Source organism: Mus caroli, chromosome 14 (genome assembly GCF_900094665.2).
Source record: "Mus caroli chromosome 14, CAROLI_EIJ_v1.1, whole genome shotgun sequence".
NCBI lineage: Eukaryota > Metazoa > Chordata > Mammalia > Rodentia > Muridae > Mus > Mus caroli.
Window position 1 is genome coordinate 95,231,784 of NC_034583.1, and position 18,497 is coordinate 95,250,280.

Sequence of the window (18,497 nt, forward strand, 5' to 3'; positions counted from 1 at the left end):
AGGGAGAGAAGAGAGGGAGAGAAGAGAGGGAGAGAAGAGAGGGAGAGAAGAGAGGGAGAGAAGAGAAAGAGAAGAGAAGGAGAAGAGAAGGAGAAGAGAAGGAGAAGAGAAGGAGAAAGAAGAAAGAAGAAAGAAGAAAGAAGAAAGAAAGAAGAAAAGAAGAAAAGAAGAAAGAAGAAAGAAAGAAGAAAGAAGAAGAAAAGAAGAAAGAAGAAGAAAAGAAGAAGAAGTAGAAAAGAAAGAAGAAAGAAGAAAAGAAGAAGGAAGAAGAAAGAAGAAGGAGGAAGAAGAAAGAAGAAGGAGGAAGAAGAAAGAAGAAGAAAGAAGGAGGAGGGAGGGGAGGAGAGGAGAGAGAGGTGTGGCTAGTCACAGGGTATTATGATGCGCCACAAAAACTGATTCTTTACCATTATCTTAGGAATATCTGAGTATTAGCACACACAAAAAAATCCTACCTCACTTCATTATTTTCTTCTGTCCTTCCCATTTCCCATTTCTAAAGGCCTCTTTCTCTGTATGTTATCAGAATATGTTTGAAGAATTTGTAAATCTCTTAGAAACAAGGGGGCAAAGGAAAGAGGAGGGTAAAGCCCTATTCAGGATTTTCAGAGTAATAAAACTGTTAAGTATGATATATAATAGGGTACATTTGTCAGAACTCCTACAACGTACAATGTTCAAAATGAACTCCAATGCAATCTATGGACTCTAGGTGATTGGCAATGGTACGTTGTCAAATGGGTTTAACATTTGTCACAAATGAGCTGTTCTACTGAGGAAGGCTACGCGTGCTCAGAAGCAAGACTTTTTTTTTTTCCTTCCTCGAAATTTTACTGTGACTTTAAAGCTGATTTTATATATGTATATGTGGTTTTTGTATATGTCTCTGATATTTGGTAATTCATTACTTCATTAATGATTTCGAATGAGCGCTTTTTTAGGCCTGCCCTGAGATGGATCTCTTTGAGATGCTCTAGGCTGGGGACTAGTAAAAGGGCGACCTGTCCTCAGGTGCTCTAGGAATGCAGCGCCTCCACTCTCCGCAGTGACGATGCATCCTCTCGCCCCACAGTGAAACCTGCCCTCACAGGAAAATCCAATCAAGTGGGACGATTTCTTTTTTTTTTTTCTTTTCCGCTTCGGTTGCCACCGCCCACTCTCGACTAGATGACAACCTAGAGGGCTCCCGGGGACTTGCCTGACTCTTCCATCTCCTCCCACCTAGGGACACCTCCGGAGCCGGGCGGCGGATGGGACGCCGGCGGAGCCAGAGAGCATGCGCGTCCGCGCCGAGCATGCTCAGTAGCGCGCGCAGCTCCCCGGAGCTCCGGCGCCGATCGGCGAGCGACGCGGAGCTCTCCGCTGGAGCCGAGGGAGCGACAGGAAGTGAAGCGGCCCCGCCAGGCGACCTCGGCGGCAGAACCCGAAGCGGCGGAAGAGGCTCTGCGGCGGCGGCGGCGACGACGTCGACCCGGGAGGCCGAGGGAGCTGAGCGCCGAGGGGACACGCCCGCTCGGAAGCCGGACCCCGAGGCGGGCAGGATGGATCACCACCAGCTGGGGACTGGCCGCTACCAGGTGGTGAGTGCGCGGGCCCCGGGGAGGACGGTGGCCTCGGGGCGTCCCGACGGGCCCCTTCCCGCCCAGCCCACCTCTCCGCCAGCCCCCGGCCGCAGCCCACGGCCTGCGTCCCGCCGAGCCCCCTCCCCGGCGGCGCTCCCCGACTCGCCCCGGCTGGCTTTCTTTCCCCTCCTTCTTCCCTGACTCAGACACCCGTGAGCAGTGAGTGGTGTCCCCCTGCGGCGGGGCTGGGTGCACGTACCTGTTAGGGAGGCGACCCGACCGGTGACCTGAATTGTGTGAGGTTATAGAGTGGGGTGCAGCAGGGCTAAAACCGGCGTGAGGGGTAGAGAAGAGCTGTGATGGGGAAGGTGCCTCTCTTCTAGTTAACCTTGTCATTTTGCCCTTTTCCATTGTGTTAGTATTACAGTGATCGGTTTTTTTTTTTTTTTTATCTGTTTCTGCTTTGCCTGTGTACGTGTGTGCAGCGCTTTATTAGAAAAAAAAAATCAAACCTTGTTTGAAATGAAATAGTTTTCATTTAATTCAGAGTTTTAAAACCACTCAAGTATGTAAACCACCAGCTATACTTAATGAGTGAAATGCGCCCTGTATTTTCTTTGTCAGAATCTCTGTATTTTACACCCTGTGTGTTCTAGTGATGTCATTGGAGATAAATAGTGTGAATAGCATTGTCAGCAATATTTACTTTATTGCGTTTTCACTTATAAACTTTTAGATAATTTAGTGGAACATAGTTACTGGGGGAGAGGAGAAAAGCATTTGTGCATATTGTTACTATTGCGTGTCGGGTTTATAAGATGGCACAGTTAGTCCTATATGTCATATTTTTTGTCTGTCTGCACGTGTGTTGTGCCTTTTGACAAATCTGAAGGATTGTGGTAGAGACTTAATTTTTCATTTTTTCTTTGGTAGGAATTCTGTGTCATTTGCGTTTATTTGCTATAACATGGCCAGGTGATTCAGATTATGAATTTTCTGAAAATTATCAACATTTTCAGAATGGCTGAGGAAATAGAAATCTTGCCAGTTTATTGAAGGTGCCTTTCAAGTTGTCAGTTTTGGGTAACTATATTTTTTAAAAGACATTGTTCCCTTTCTAAGTGTTTGAAAAAAAAAAGCCACAGTTACATCTTGGATAATTTTATCATTGATACTTGTTTTATTTCTTAAATCTTACCCATTTCTGTTTATGTCTCTAAGTGATATAATTTGATTTGAAGTCTTTCTTTGGGTTGCTTTTCCCTATTGGGCTCAACCATGGATGATACTTAAAATAGTGTTAATAGTTTTCATTTATTATATTGTCTCTTTTGCTTTTGATAGAGGTAACTAGTTGAGACCCTACTTTTGTCTAAACTTTGAAAGAAGGTATAAAATACTACATTTTTTTTTCTCCCTTCAAAACTGAAGCTGTGTCCTATGGAGACTTTGAGTGGGTGGAGCCACTCTGCAAGGGCAGAGGGCAGAAATCAGTCATTCTAAATAAATTATTTCTTTTAGAATATTAATTTTTTTTATAGGGAGAAGCATTGGAGAATTTTATTATAGTCTAAATTTGTATTTTCATTCTTTTACTTTTGTGGTTACATAGTAAGTTCGTGTGTTTAGGATGATACCCTCCCCCCTTTTTTTTTTTGAGAGTAGCTTTGTCTGGGAAAACGGCATAGATACAACTGGGTTTGAGTTTTGCGTGGACTCGGTAGCTGGGGTTCAGTCTGGAAGCCTAGCTTATGTAATGGGCATGCCTGTTTTATGGCTACCTTTAGGTCAGGCCTTATTTTGAAACTCTAGAATGATTAATAAACTGGAGCAGTAAACAACTTTGTTAGCGATGATGAGGTCAGGAGATAGGGAACTGTACATAGGGGCGAGAAACACTGTGCTGTGTGGATTTACTCTTATTTAAAGAGCTAAAACTCAGCTCTGCATACTGGTGATGCCCGGTGATCAGAATGGCTTACTGTCTTTAATCCATGTATACAGTGTATCCAGGGCATTTTCTTTTCTTTAGGCCATCCAAAGGGTTTATTCTCTTATTATTGCTTTAGCCAACATATTAAGTATTGGATTTTATAAGTCCTTTTTGTACTTTTGTGTCCTACATATGCATACATATGTATATATAAATTTGAATCTACATTTCCTCTTAGGATAGAAAACTTGCCTTTTTCTCTCCGAATCTGGCTTATTTCACTTAACATATTGTGTCCCCCACCCAAGTTCCATCTGTTTTCCTGTTTCCTAAGAATGTTGTAGTTCATTCTTTTCAGCTGAATAATATCCTCATGTATATATACATTTTCTTTGCCCATTTATCTGTGGCTGGGCCTCCAGGCTGTGTCCACATCTGGATGAATGTTATTTTTAGCCAAGCCAGACTGGCCTGTGCACATTCTGGATAAGCATTCAACCACTGAGAAGCCAAGGAGCTCACGATCCTCCTGCCTCAGCTTCCTACTCGGCTAACAGCCACACATCACCATCCCTGGCTATAATAATGTCCCCCCACCCTATTCCCTATTCATTGTTAGAGACCCATAACAATAGACAAAATGTACAGCTACAATGTCTTGCTAATTTTCTAATTTCAGGAAAAAAAAAAGATAAGGCATGGTGTTTACTTTCAGTGTGTTTTGGGAGACTGAGTTGTGCTTGATAGGAAAAGAGCGATGCGCCACACTGCTTAGCTAACTTGCTCTGCGTCTGCCACTGCAGCTTGCACTCTGCTTTGCTGGTGTCTACTTTGAAGGCTCAGGGACCCAAAAAGGTGACTATTAAGATTTAAAAGGTATTTTTTGAATAACTAAATTGGCAGTGTTACACAATTAGCAGTAGTTTCCTGAACTATATACTAGGAGGCCAATAATAGGACTTCTTGGACTACATCTAACATCATCACATAGTGAAAAATTCTTTAGTAGAGAGTAGCTTAGATTAGTTTACTGCGGTTATTCTTGATATTTGACTGCATAGTGTTTTTGCTTCTTTTACATTTTAAGATAATAGTAACAGTTCTACAATGTAAGCTTTCTATGAAACAAAATTTGAAGTATGTGTGCTATAGAGAGTTCTGAGTACTTCTGTATTGGGAGAATTTCAGCTGCACCTGATAAATCGGCTAAGGAAGGAGGTTTGAACTGCTAAAATCAAGTTAGTGAGCTGAGATGTAGCCCAGGTGCTTGGCCTAACCTGTTTGCACTTAAGGCTCTGGTTCCCTCTCCAGCACCACAGACAACAAAACAAAAGAGGCATTAATGTCATCTAGACTTACATTTAGGTTTTGTTTGCAATGAAAACGAAAACCTAATTCTTTTTTTCGAGACAGGATTTCTCTGTATAGCTCTGGCTGTCCTGGGCTGTCCTGGAACTCACTTTGTAGACGAAAACCTAATTCTTTTCTTTTCTTTTCTTTTCTTTTCTTTTCTTTTCTTTTCTTTCTTTTTTCTTTCTTTCTTTCTTTCTTTCTTTCTTTCTTTCTTTCTTTCTTTCTTTCTTTCTTTCTTTCTTTTAATATGTGTGTGTGTCACACATGTGCTGCTGCCTAGGGAAGTGAGAAAAACTCCTGGAGCTTTAGTTTCGGATGGTTGTAAGTCATCTGATGGTGTGAGTGCTGGGAACTGAACTCTGGTCATGTGAAGAGCATCAAATACTCTTAGCCACTGAGCCATCCTGTTCGCCTTTTGTTTGCCAGTTTTCAAACATTAGATGAGTCACTTCATATCTTAAAGCATCATTTCCTCATATTAGTACAACCTCATAGTTATCATGAGAATTAAAATACCATACTATAGGTAAAACAAGAGCAGTGGTTCTCAACCTGTGGGTTTCGACCCCTTTGGGGGTGAAGTGACCATTTCACTGAGGGTCACGTGATCAGATATCGTTCATATTTATATTATGATTGATAACAGTAGCAAGAGTGCAGCTTTGAAGTAGCCACAAGAACAATTTTATGTTTGGGGGGGGGTCACCAAAACCTAAAGATCCGTACTAAAAGTTTGTAGCTCTAGGAAGGTTGAGAACCACTGATTTAGAGCCTGTCACATGGAAATAACTACTATTTCCACAAGCTAATGAATTAGTCTGTTAACGTTTCATGGTGGTTGGCAGAAAACAGAAGACTCGTAAGTCAGAACAAATGGCATTACTCATGGTACAGCAAGCAACAGGAACACAGCGTATTTGCGTCCTTTTCCTTATTCCAAAGTCCTCTGAGGTTAATGAGTGTTTGGAGAGACACAGCAATGAGTCAGCCAGAGTGGAGAACCTAGCTCTTTATATTTATCTATCTACTTTGTAGGAAGCAGCTAACACTAGCAAACAATGATGGTTGGTTTGGTTCTCTCTGTTGTCTGTGTAACTCATTACAAGGAAGGTAACTGACATCAGGAAACTGACAGCTGTGCCTAGGACAGCCCCCTACGAAGAACGAAGATGCTGAGATGCTTTCAGGCCCAGGACCACTGCCTCACCCAATAAATAGACCATTCTAAGTGTCTAGTAGAAGGTGAATTTTAGGTGTAGTTGTTTGTTTTCATTTTCCATTTTAAAGAAACACCATAGTCTTAAACTGTATGATGTTTTCTAGTTATCTTTTTTGTCTCTCCTGATTTCCGTGACCTTCATTTGTTTCTTTTGAATTTATCAATATACATTATCTGTCTTGTATTACTGCTTTTTATGTTCTCAAGCTTGCCCAGTTGCTTAATCTGCTACATCTAGGCTCTTGTCTACATTAGGTCTCTTGTTATATTGAGGTTGAATTTTGTCCTCAGAACTTTTTAAAATTCCTGATATTTAGCAGCTTTCTTTTGACATCTTTGTTTTTTATTCTCGCTGTGAATTCTTCCCGGCTCCTTGAATGCACATTTTTTCATGCTATGAAATAATTGCTACTTTCTTCTGTTGCTTGGCTGCTCTTTAGTGTATTGTTTGTATGGCATGTTCTTTTTCAGTATAAATTAGGCTGGCTTGCTTGTTTGCTGGCTTTCTTTCTTTCTCTTTCTTTTTGTTTCTTTTTTCCCCCTCAAAAACCTTCAGTGGTTTCCTTTTAAAACCCCATTCCATCATTCAGTGGTGTTTACTATTAAAACTTTCAAATAGGTAGCAATATATAGAAAACTGGAAGAATAGTTTTTAAACAGTTGTTACATTCATGCTGTTGTATGTCTTCAGTGTCATTTTACAATTGAAATATTTTTTTATATTCTGTGAGCATTTCATATGTGCATACAGTGTATTTTGATCATATTCATTCCTATTCCCCCTCTTAATCCTTTCCCCGATCTACTCTCACTAGATTCCCTCCTTACTTAGTGTCCTTGCTTTAATATATCTATCTTTCTTTCTGTCTGTCTGTCTTTCTTTCTTTTTCTTTTTCTTTTTTCAAGACAGGGGCTCACTTTGTAGACCAGGCTGGCCTGGACAGAGCGTACAAATTAAAGGTGTGGGTCACCATGTCTAGCTCCTCTTTTTAATTTTTAAACTTTGAGACAAAGTTTCACTCTGCAGCACTGAGAAGCACAAGTACCCAGTCTGATTCTTTGTTGTTTTCAAATAAAACTCAGTGTCATCATACAGAATGTTCCTTAAGTCAGGAAGGTTTTCCAGAACCTCTGCCAGTCAGTCCCTATCCCCAAGATGATTTGTCACTTTCAGTAGTGTAGCATATAGAACCCACAGCTTCTTTCATGTAGAGAGAAGCTTTGAGATAAACCCAGGTTGTTATAAATGTCAGTGTATCATCTCTTTGCAATTGTATAATTTTACCTGATGACAAATTGTGTGAATATACATTTCTTATCTATTGCTTTGTTGGTGGACAGTTGGTATGTTTTAGCTTTTGGGTATTATAAATGAAGCCTATGAATATTCTTGTATCAGTCTGCTTGTGAGCATGCACTTCTTTTGGTAAGAATTACTGGGCAGTAACATGGTTACACAAGAAATCACCACATCTAGACTTTTTTTTCCTCCTGAAATAGGTGTCTTTTTTTTTTTTTTTAAACTTCCCTCATCAACAACTTTTTGATCTTTAAAGTTTGGACCATTTGGGTCTTTAAGTCTTTTTTCTCCTCTGATGAATTCTTTTCATGTTTGAAGTCTTAGTTAGCATCCAGGTTCCTAGCACGGGCCTTTCACTCCTGTATGGACTCTTATCTCAGCATCCTTCCCTCATTCATTTATGTACTGATTGCTAATGTCTAGCAGACTTACTTCTTGTTAATTCTTCAACCATAATCTATTCTATTTCACTTCCCTTACTTTATATCAAGCCATAATTTGGTTGATTTGCCTCATAAAATCTTATTTTTTAAAATTTATTTTTGTTTTATGTGCATTGGTGTTTTTTTGCCTATGTCTAGGGTGTCGGATCCTGGAGTTACAGACAGTTGTGGGCTACCATGTGGTTGCTGGGAATTGATTCAGAGTCCTTTGGAAGAGCTGTCGGTTCTCTTAACCATTGAGCCACCCATCTCTCCAGCCACTAAAATCTTATTCTTAAATCTAAGAATCCCTTTAAATCTATAATTAAAAGAGTTGTTGGAGCTACCATTTATACAGGGAGAAGTCGAGACTGTCCATATTAGAAAAGTTGTTGTCTTGAATTGCATGCTTGGTCATCTGTCTACCATGGAGTTAGTACTTTCCTCAAAGACACTTAGTGCTTCTGTGAAGGACTGATTTTTTTTTTTAAATCTTTAAAATAGACTTTTAGCAGATTCAGAAAATCTGTACCTGAGAAAGTTTCCATGCAAGTGTTTTGTACCAAGTCATTCATTTGCTGAGGTGTGCAGCAGCACTCTGATGTCTTGTCTTCAGTTCTTTTGTATTGTTTTCCAGTGCATCGTAAAGCTCTCTTGCCGTTTTGTGCATATCATAAGAATTGTACCTGTGTGTTTGACTTGAATGTATTCATTAAAACATCTATATGCATGAGTCAATCACTGAGTTACTGCAGCGTTCGTGAGCAATGCTGACTCAAGTGCAGACCCTCATTAGGTCTATTTGAGCTGTATGTATTCTAGTACTAGTGTCATATATATGTAGTAATAGTTATATGATTTATATTGTGAAAATACTGTGACACAGACAATCCATAAGCTGACTCCATGGATGCTGAAGAGGTGACTCGGGGGTTAAGGGTCTATACTGTTGCAGTGCACTTGAGTTCAGTTCTCAGCATCTTGTGTGGTGTTTATTTACCTTCAAGGTCACCTGCTCACGTGCACATACTTCCCCCTCCGACATATACATAACTAAAAACAATAAAAATCATTTTAAAGAAAATGTTAAGTATGTTGATAGGAACACCCCAGTTCTCTGTGTGCTTTTTTATATCTTTTTTAACATGCCTTCTAATATGGCCTTGGCTTCTGACACCATAGGAGGAGGAAGCTGCTGCTATTATTTTTTGTGAGATCTAGGATTCAAAATTTAGAGTTCAATTTCTCTTGCTATTTATTTATTTATTTATTTATTTATTGTCAAGGCAGTGGTAAGACCAGCCCTTGTTGGAAAGGCAAGGGAATAAAAGTTCCCTGCCTCAGTGTCACATTTGTTTTGAAACATAGTCACACACTAGCTCAGGCTGGACTTTGAACTCTTAGGCATTATCCTGCCTCTACCTCTGAAGTTCTGCAGTTATAGGCATGAGATAACACACTGGCTCCACCCCCATCTCTTAGTGGCATAGAGGATACACCTATATTGAGGGAAGAAATTGATGTTTATTTTCGAATTTTACATTTTGACCCTTCAGTAGTCAGGCTTCAATTCCACGGAAATCGGAAGATCAAATGGGTGAGGGTACGGCATGGTAATGTTAGGTCTACATGAATTTGTTGGCTGAAGACAGAAAGCCATGAGGCTTCTGTGAGGTGGGGTGGGCAGGGGCCAAAGCTAAGCATGACTTGTAGGAAGTGGAGCTCTATCGGTGACTCTAGGTTCTAAGTTCTGTTTCATGAAAGTAGCCCGGTTTGGGTACGTAAGAGGACAGAGTCAAATAACAAGTGAGATTGGCCTGAAGTGAAAACAAATCAGCTCATCCTTCCGTAGTTTGTTGCTTCAGTTCACGGCAGACAGACCTCAGGTCCAAAGGTTTGCCATTCCCATGCTAGGACCAGTCATTATCTGAATTGGCAGTGGTATAGAGAGAGGCTCTGCTGATTTGCTGGCTGCTTAAAGCTCTAAGGTGATGCCAGCCTAAAATCCATGGCTACTACCTTTATGAAGCTGGAGACAAGCCGAGTGAGAAGGTGATGTGGACTCAGCTCTTGCAGGAAAGGTCATCTTGAGCTGGGATTGCAGGTCCCCAGCAATGCTTCATGCCAGTCTCCTAGACAACACATACAGAATTTAGATTCAAAGATAAGAGTGTTAAGAATTTTCAGACTGTGACCACAAATTACATTAAACAGTTTTAAATTACGTGTATATGTGCATGTCTTTGTGTGGATTTACACACAAAAGTGCAGTGTTAGTGGAGGCTAGAGCTTAGGGCATTGTGAGCTACAGAATATGAATGTTGATAGCTGATTTTATATCTTCTGCAAGAGAGTTAAATGCTCTTAGACACTGAGCCCTCTCTAGCTTGTCATCACGTGTTTTATAGTGATTATTTAGCAGTTATAGTCTCTTTATTCTTTTCTTGGTATCCAATTTACATTCTAAAATATTGTCTAGTTGTGTATGAATTGGTAACATATTATCTTGGAATTCTGTTTGAATTCTATATAGATAGTCTTGACATGAATTAAAATAACCAATGAATATAGTCTGCTGACATTTATTAATGATAGTGTACTGATGTGATCATTATAATTAAGGCTAGCCTTATCTACCATGTGATTTTTTTTAATGTTCTTTTTTTTATTGGGTATTTATTTCACTTACATTTCCAATGCTATCCCAAAAGACCCTCACATGCTCCCCCACCCACCCACCCACTCCCACTTCTTGGCCCTGTCGTTCCCCTGTACTGAGGCATATAAAGTTTGCATGACCAATGGGCCTCTCTTTCCACTGATGGCTGACTAGGCCATTTTCTGACTCATATGTAGCTAGAGACACGAGCTGGGTGGGGGAGGGGGGGAGTGGTACTGGTTAGTTCATATTGTTGTTCCACCTATAGGATTGCAGATCCCTTTAGCTCCTTGGGTACGTTCTGTAGCTCCTCCTTTAGGGGCCCTGTGATCCATCCAATAGCTGACTGTGAGCATCCACTTCTGTGTTTGCTAGGCCCTGGCATAGTCTCACAAGAGACAGCTCTATCTGGGTCCTTTCAGCAAAATCTTGTTAGTGTATGCAATGGTGTCAGCATTTGGAGGCTAATTATGGGATGGATCCCTGGATATGGCAGTCTAAAGATGGTCCATCCTTTCGTCACAGCTCCAAACTTTATCTCTGTAACTCCTTCCATGGGTGTTTTGTTCCCAATTCTAAGAAGGGGCAAAGTGTCCACACTTTGGTCTTCGTTCTTCTTGAGTTTCATGCTTTTAGCAAATTGTATCTTCTATCTTGGGTATCCTAAGTTTCTGGGCTAATATCCACTTATCAGTGAGTTCCTTTGTGATTGGGTTACCTCACTCAGGATGATGCCCTCTAGGTCCATCCATTTGCCTAGGAATTTCATAAATTCATTCTTTTTAATAGCTGAGTAGTACTCCATTGTGTAAATGTACCATAATTTCTGTATCCATTCCTCTGTTGAGGGGCATCTGGGTTCTTTCCAGCTTCTGGCTATTATAAATAAGGCTGCTATGAACATAGTGGAGCATGTGTCCTTATTACCAGTTGGAACATCTTCTGGGTATATGCCCAGGAGAGGTATTGCTGGATCTTCCAGTAGTACTATGTCCAATTTTCTGAGGAACCGCCAGACTGATTTCCAGAGTGGTTGTACAAGCTTGCAATCCCACCAACAATGGAGGAGTGTTCCTCTTTCTCCACATCCTCGCCAGCATCTGCTGTCACCTGAATTTTTGATCTTAGCCATTCTGACTGGTGTGAGGTGGAATCTCAGGGTTGTTTTGATTTGCATTTCCCTGATGATTAAGGATGTTGAACATTTTTTCAGGTGCTTCTCAGCCATTCGGTATTCCTCAGCTGAGAATTCTTTGTTCAGCTCTGAGCCCCATTTTTTAACAGGGTTGATTTTCTGGAGTCCACCTTCTTGAGTTCTCTCTCTCTCTCTCTATATATATATATATATATATTCTACCATGTGATTTTCAGTCGTCATTATTGTTATGGTTTCATTTAGAAGTTTGATTACTAAGCTGGAATTAAGGTGTGGGTAAAATTCTTGTTAAAGACATGCCAAGTGCAAGTTGGGAGATGCTGCAGTAGTTTAAGATTTACTATCAGACTATTTCACTGTTTTGACTTGCTTACTTTTGGGATGTGTTTGAACATGAACACATTAATAATTTTAAGTTCAGGAATGTGCTGTGTTTCATCTGTGATATATCTCCAGAATAATTCCTAAAATTATGTAGAGAATCATGCCACTTGGACAGCAGATGTGAGAATAAGAGATTAAACTAGGATTTATTTTATAAACGTGTCTTTTAGTGTGACACTGTTAACCTCTTTACTAATAGACATGTAGACTCTCTATTGGAATGAAGTCTTAATGGCAGTTTTTAAAGGTCATTTGTTTTTTACCTCAGGAGAGCTTTTATTGAAGTCAGATGACATTTTGTGTAATTTCCTCCAAGAGACAAGGGTATTGAGGTAAAACTTGAGACTTTAGTGGATTTGCTTATAACCCTAGACAAGCTTAGCTCATCTCTGTGTAGTTACGGCATCAGTACACTCTCAGCCATATCTACATTCTTAATTCTCTTGTTCTCTCTCCTTTGTAATTACCAAGCTGCGATTGGCCTTCTAATATTTAAATATACCTCCCCTCTTTTCTGTCTTCCTATCTTCTCAGGACTAATTTCTAGTCTTGGTTTGTGTGTGCATTTCAATGTTCTTTTCTCTGGAGAGTGCTCTCTGTCTGCCTCCCCATTGCCCTTTCCTACGTTTTACTTCCAAGTTATACGTGTGCCCTTTTAGCACTGTGAACTTATGCATGCTTAAGTTATACATGCCCTGTTAGCACCATGGACTTATGTGTGCTCAAGTTATACGTGCCTTTTTAGTGGACTTAGGCTTGCTTTGCTCTTATTTTGTTGTATATTTGCTTACTGGAATAAATCTATAGCAAGGAAGAACTAAATTTGTCTTGATTATAATAGTATATTATAGGCTGTTACCTTTTGTTGTGGGCCTCTTTATCATTGGGATAAAATGAATAACTTCTGGAAGAAATATGAGCTAGATGTGGTGATGCACACCTGCAGTCGCAGTGCCTGGGACGCTGAGGCAGAAGGGTTATGTGTTGAGGCTTGTCTGGGTTACATCATGATACTATCTCTGAAAACCAGAGCAGGCAAAAATACCCGAGAGAAAATGAAAATAAATAGCTGATTTTTTTCTGAGTAGTTGGAAATGTAAATAAAGATATATGAGTGTATTATAAAGTTCTGTACTAGAACAATAAAGTATACTGTACAACCTATATAATCACATCATTCATGTTCAACATTAGGATAGGTGCTGTGTTTATATTCTGTTGCTACTTAATTCTGATATTTTTAAATAATGTCTCTTCTATTTAGCAGCTTGCATTTGTAAGATAGTAACCATGGGTAGATTGTTGTAGCCATGAAAAGAGAATAGTTGTTCCTAGGTGTTTTGTAAGTAGGGAGTACTGATTTGTTTCTTCAACCATCCGGAACAGCCATGCTTCAGCAAGGAGAATAGAGGAGCCTGACTGTATGTCAGTGCTCATAACCTCTGAGCCATCTCTCTAGCCCCAGACAGTGACATTTATTTAGACCTAAAATGAGTGATTTTAATATCAAACAACAGGGAGTAAATGTCTGTGCATATTATCAACTGAAAGAAGCCAGAGTGACAAATCTAGGTACTGCATGATTTCAACTATATGATATCCTGAAGACATTATTTTTGGCGACAGTTAAAAACATTATTAATGCTTGCTATGTCGTGGTGAGGAAAGAGTTTAGGTTGCGTGTACAGAGGAGTGTTAGTGTAGTGAAGCCTCTGTTGGTACTGTTAGGAAGGATGGGGTCCTTTGACATTTGCCATCAACCACACAATTAACAGCCAGACTGAACTTTGAGTGATGATGATGTGTGTCGAGTGTCGGAGTGGGCCCATCGGTTTTCACAATCGTACCAGTTTGCTGGAGATAAAGAAACTAGGGAGAGGGTCTTGCATCTCTGGGATAGGGTTAGATGGGAAGTTGGTACACTTGAGACTGACATTTGCTGTGAGTTTAAATCTAAAAACTCACTAAGACCTATTATATGGTAAATAAGTTTAGGGATGTATTATTGCTAACTTGGATAGAGAGGGGAAGGGAATTCATTGTATATGTTTACACGGGTGTTTGTCTTCTAATAATCCAGAGTTACTCAGTTTATGTGTTAATACCTTGACAACTTTTGAGAGTTTTTGCTTTTGTATGTAAGTAACACTGTGATGGACCAGCCTTTGAATAGCGTCTGCAGTGGTATCTTGGCACTTGCTACTTCCCGAATGCATCAGCAGCAACAGCACGCCCTAGTAACTTAGGTCACTGTGTTTCGTTTTGCTTGAGGATTCTATTCTTAGCCTCTTTCCGTTTGTAAAGGGGAGAATAAAGCTTTCTATGAAGAAGTTGGCATTTTGGTCTGGTCCTTGGTAGCCTCTGTCCACTGTTACCGAGGATTTCATACAGTCAGTCTCCTCTATTCTCCTTGCTGAAGCATGGCTGTTCCCTAGAGCGCCTTAGTCATTAGAACCTACAGGTTCTGTGTATCAATGGGACTGAGTCTATTTACCGTGTCCAGTATTATACTAGGAGCTTATTAGGTTTAGTAAGTGGTGGTTGTAAAACTAATTAATGACTGGTTGGCTGAGTAAATAAGGCTGCATGAATCACAGAAATAAAGTGAAGCTTAATAAGATCAATAACGCGCTCAAGCTTATTTGGCAAGTAGGATATCTATATCTTAAATTTAGATATCCTGACACCAAATCATGTTCTTTTTTTAGTTTATTTAGTTAGTAATTACGCTCTCTTTTAGAACAGCCCTTCTTAGCCTGTTGGTTTCCATCCCTTTGGGGTCAAATGACCTTTTCACAAGGGCCACCCAAGACCATCAGAAAACACAAATATTTACATTATGGTCCATAACAGTAGCAAAATTACAGTTATGAAATAGCAGTGAAAATAATGCTATGGTTGGATCACCATAGCCTGAGGAGCTGTGTTAAATGGTGTCAGCATTAGGAAGGCTGAGCACCATGGTGGATAGGAGAGTGTATCATGCTGAGTTCTAAAATGTCAGATGAATGAATGCTTGTGACAGTACATTCACAGTAACAGCACACTAGGTTAGGGACTTAAATGCCTTTAAAAGTAAACTTAGCCCCACCCCTTATGTGTAATCTAGCCTCTGTCCAGCTCTTAGCTAGGAGAGTATCCACTGCTCAGGATTCAGCTTTAGCCGAGAGTCTTTGTTTCTGCTACTTTTGTATTGCTGTGATGAAACACTATGGCCAGGGCACAACTTCCAGAAGGGAGGGTTTGTGTGGGGTTTGTGGATCCCGAGGACAGGAGGATAGCATCATCGTGGTGTCTTGCTGAGGATAATGGCATCAGGCTGGCACTGAAGCAGCAGCTGAGTCCTGCCATCCAAATCCACAAACAGGAAGGAGAAAGCCCACTGAGAATGGTAGAGCATCAGCCTGCTATCAGACACATCTCCACCAATACCACCACACCTCCTCGTCCTTTCTAAGCAATTCTTCCATCTGAGGACCAGTTATTCAAATATATGAGCCTAGCGGGCTGTTCTCATTCAAACCACCACACTCTGTAAAGGAAAGCATGGATCTCTCAAAAAGCAGAACAAATGGTCGGTGAGGAAAAGAAGGGAATGATTTGAGTCAGTGCTGTTCAGTGTGTTGAAAAGTGTTGAGGACCTTAGCGAGGCCAAGGGCTGGAAATGAACCTCACAGTTAACCATTAGAAGTCATCATTCTTAGCACGAGATGTCTGAGTAAAAGACCATGGTAATGGTCTGGGGGTGGGGGAGTGAAAATTGGAATCACAGAGAATGAAATTCAACATCTTGTAGTTTATTTTTTTCTTTTGCAGGTTGTTTGTGTGTGAAGGAATGAAGGATGAGGCAGTTCAAAAAGCAGGAAAAGTAATTTTAAGCCGAGCAGGTCCCTATGTGCTGTTGTTTGTTAGTATGATATAAATAAAATACATGTGGGTGATGTAGGTAGACAGCAGTAAGTCAGGAATAATTTAAATGAAGAGACACTGCTGGGAGACAGGATCTTGTTGGTATATTTGTTCTTTGGAAGTGAAGAATATGAGCTAGGGTAGGTGTGTAAGACGAAGTTTAGAGATGCAGGCATGTAGGGGAGAGAAGTGGAAAGATTTTATTTAAGAAAAAAATTAAGAGCTTTTTAAAAATTCCCTATGTGAAGTAAGTTTTGACCATAAGTTTTCTGGTTGGAAGCGGGGGGGTGGGGGGTGGGGGGGGTGAAAGAGGGAGCTGAACCCCTCCCCCATCTGGAAAGGAGATGACTAATGCTGTCAGCTCTGCTGGGGTTAGGGACTAATCTGACTTTCTGATTTGTTTCCCTTCCTCTGTCAGAAGGCGATAGTCTCATCCTCATGGGTTTGGGCAGAGTAGCTGTGGCCCAAGACGGGGGACTAGGGAATTGGTGGAACCCTTGCATATGTTTTTCGTATTATCTTCCAGAGGATACAGGACAGAAGGTAGTGAATGGAGCTCTAGACTCAGTGTAGATAAAGGATAGGGACTGTGAAGGCTCTGAAGTTTAAGTTCCATGCCTCTTCTCAGAAGCTGGGTGTGGATCAGACTGGGTCTGCCTTGGGAGCGAAGACCATAGTCATTGGGTGCTGCTGCACACTGTATGCTCTATATACATACTGTTCTTCATATTCATAAAGGGCTAAAGATGATTTGGCTGTTTAGGTCAAAGTAGTATTTAAAGTCAGGCCGATGATATTGGGGAAGGGGGCTGACAGCTGAGAGTGATTTGGACTTATGTGAATACTAACAAGAAGCCCATGAAAACGTTTCCAACCGTGGGAAGGAAAGCTCGATCCTAACATCCAGACAGGCCTTCCTCCTCATCTATACCGGAGATCTGCACTCACAGCAAGCAAGAAAGGCAGAGCAGTCATTGTGAAACAGAGTGAAGCTTATTAATCGGGACACTACACACAGTGTGGGGGATGTAAAGAGAGGGCACTAGGGCCTGCAGAGAGAGCTCAGTGGTTGAGAGTGAGTCTCTCTCTCTCTCTCTCTTTCTCTCAGAGCACCTGGGTTTGTTTTATCTAAAGATTTCCTTTATGAGATTGAGGCATGGTTTATATAGGGTGTTACCTAGTTTATAGATTATAAAGGATTAAGATAAGATTAAAAAATCAAAAGTCACAAGGGTTTAAGACTGTGCTTTGACCTTACCATTGGTCATTAGCTGTTTTAATGCTCTTGTTTCAAATATTTCTTAACACCCCCGCCCCCCAAAAATCCAAAACAAAACCAAGAGTTTAATCACTTTGTCTTGTAACTTTTGTCCTTTGTGTTGGGGGTGGGGGGATGGAGGTGTTGACTCTGTGAGACTTAAACCAAAAGCAGGAGAGTGAGGGGCTCTTTATCTCTCATGGCCCCTTGTTTTCCTTATCTTCCTACTTTGCCTCAAAAGGGTTTGGCAGGCATGTGGACTGTGGGGACTTGACGAAAGGCTTATGATCGCCATCTGTAGTATCCCAGATACTTTTATTGTTGTACTTCAGCAAGTGGGGATAGGACTAACGTTGTTATTGGAGCGGGTATGAAGAAAAAAGCCCTGTCCAGGCAAAGGTGGATCCCATGCCTTGTGGAGAGGAGGTTGTGCCATGCTGCGTGTAGAGGAGTCAGTGGGTGGGCACATAGTGGGTGGGCACATAGTGGGTGGGCACATAAGGTTTCTAGAGGCAGCGTGGGAAGGAGACCAAAGCTCTGACCTTGTAGTCGCTCCTGACAGTGTTTCGGAAAAAGTCAGGTCAGTTTCTGACTACAAATGTCCTGGTTTTAAAAAAGCGCTCCTTTACTTACTGGCTAAAAGGTTCATTGACTGTTGTTGACTGAAGTAATAACTATAGTCGTAGTCAAATGGTAGTTAGTTTCCCAGTTCAGTATTTAAGAACTTACTAATTTTCCTTCTACAATGAGGAATTTTCCCACAGTCTAATTTGTTTATTCACTTATATCGGATTGGATTCACAGATTCATATCTTATTCTCTGAGTTATAATTGCAGGCTTACTACTTTTACTTAGTGAAATATTCAGATCATTCCAACTTACTCAGCAGGAATAAAAGATAAAAGAATCTTTCCCTGTGTCTTTGTGACATGTTCATGATTTGGCACTTTGTTACCATATGACATTTAAATAAGGCAGGGGTTTGAGTTCTTTTTTTTTTTTTTAATTGGATATTTTATTTATTTACATTTCAAATATTATCCCCTTTCCCCAAAGTAAAGAACACTTGGTGGATTTGTATGTCATCCTTGCGCAGGGGCCATGCTAATCTTCACCATTATTGTCCCAACTTTAGTGTATGTGCTGCCGAAGCGAGCACGGGTTGGAGTTGTTGACTGTAGTATGATTGAAAGGCAGCCTGCACTCGTAGGCAGGACGTCGGAGAGAACCTGCTTTCTTCCTTGTTAATGAGCATCTCTCGAGCATCATTCTTCTGAGGAAGGGCTAGTGTGAGTTCAAAACTGCAGACAGAATGCCTTCCTTATTTTTATCTTCTTTGTC

At 40.8% G+C, this 18,497-nt stretch overlaps 1 protein-coding gene and 1 non-coding gene across 2 annotated transcripts in view; one reads left to right on the forward strand and one right to left on the reverse strand.

The window, feature by feature from the left end:
* Ndfip2 (Nedd4 family interacting protein 2) overlaps window positions 1-18,497 on the forward strand; it is a 49,474-nt gene that overhangs the window by 537 nt on the left and 30,440 nt on the right. The window contains exon 2 of the mRNA XM_029469078.1: window positions 1,226-1,580. Within this exon, the coding sequence (XP_029324938.1) occupies window positions 1,251-1,580 (330 nt within the window). The 5' untranslated portion in view covers window positions 1,226-1,250. The remainder of the gene's footprint in view (window positions 1-1,225; window positions 1,581-18,497) is intronic.
* On the reverse strand, window positions 18,208-18,315 carry LOC115029376. The gene has a single exon (XR_003834928.1). It is a non-coding gene; the product is annotated as a U6 spliceosomal RNA (small nuclear RNA).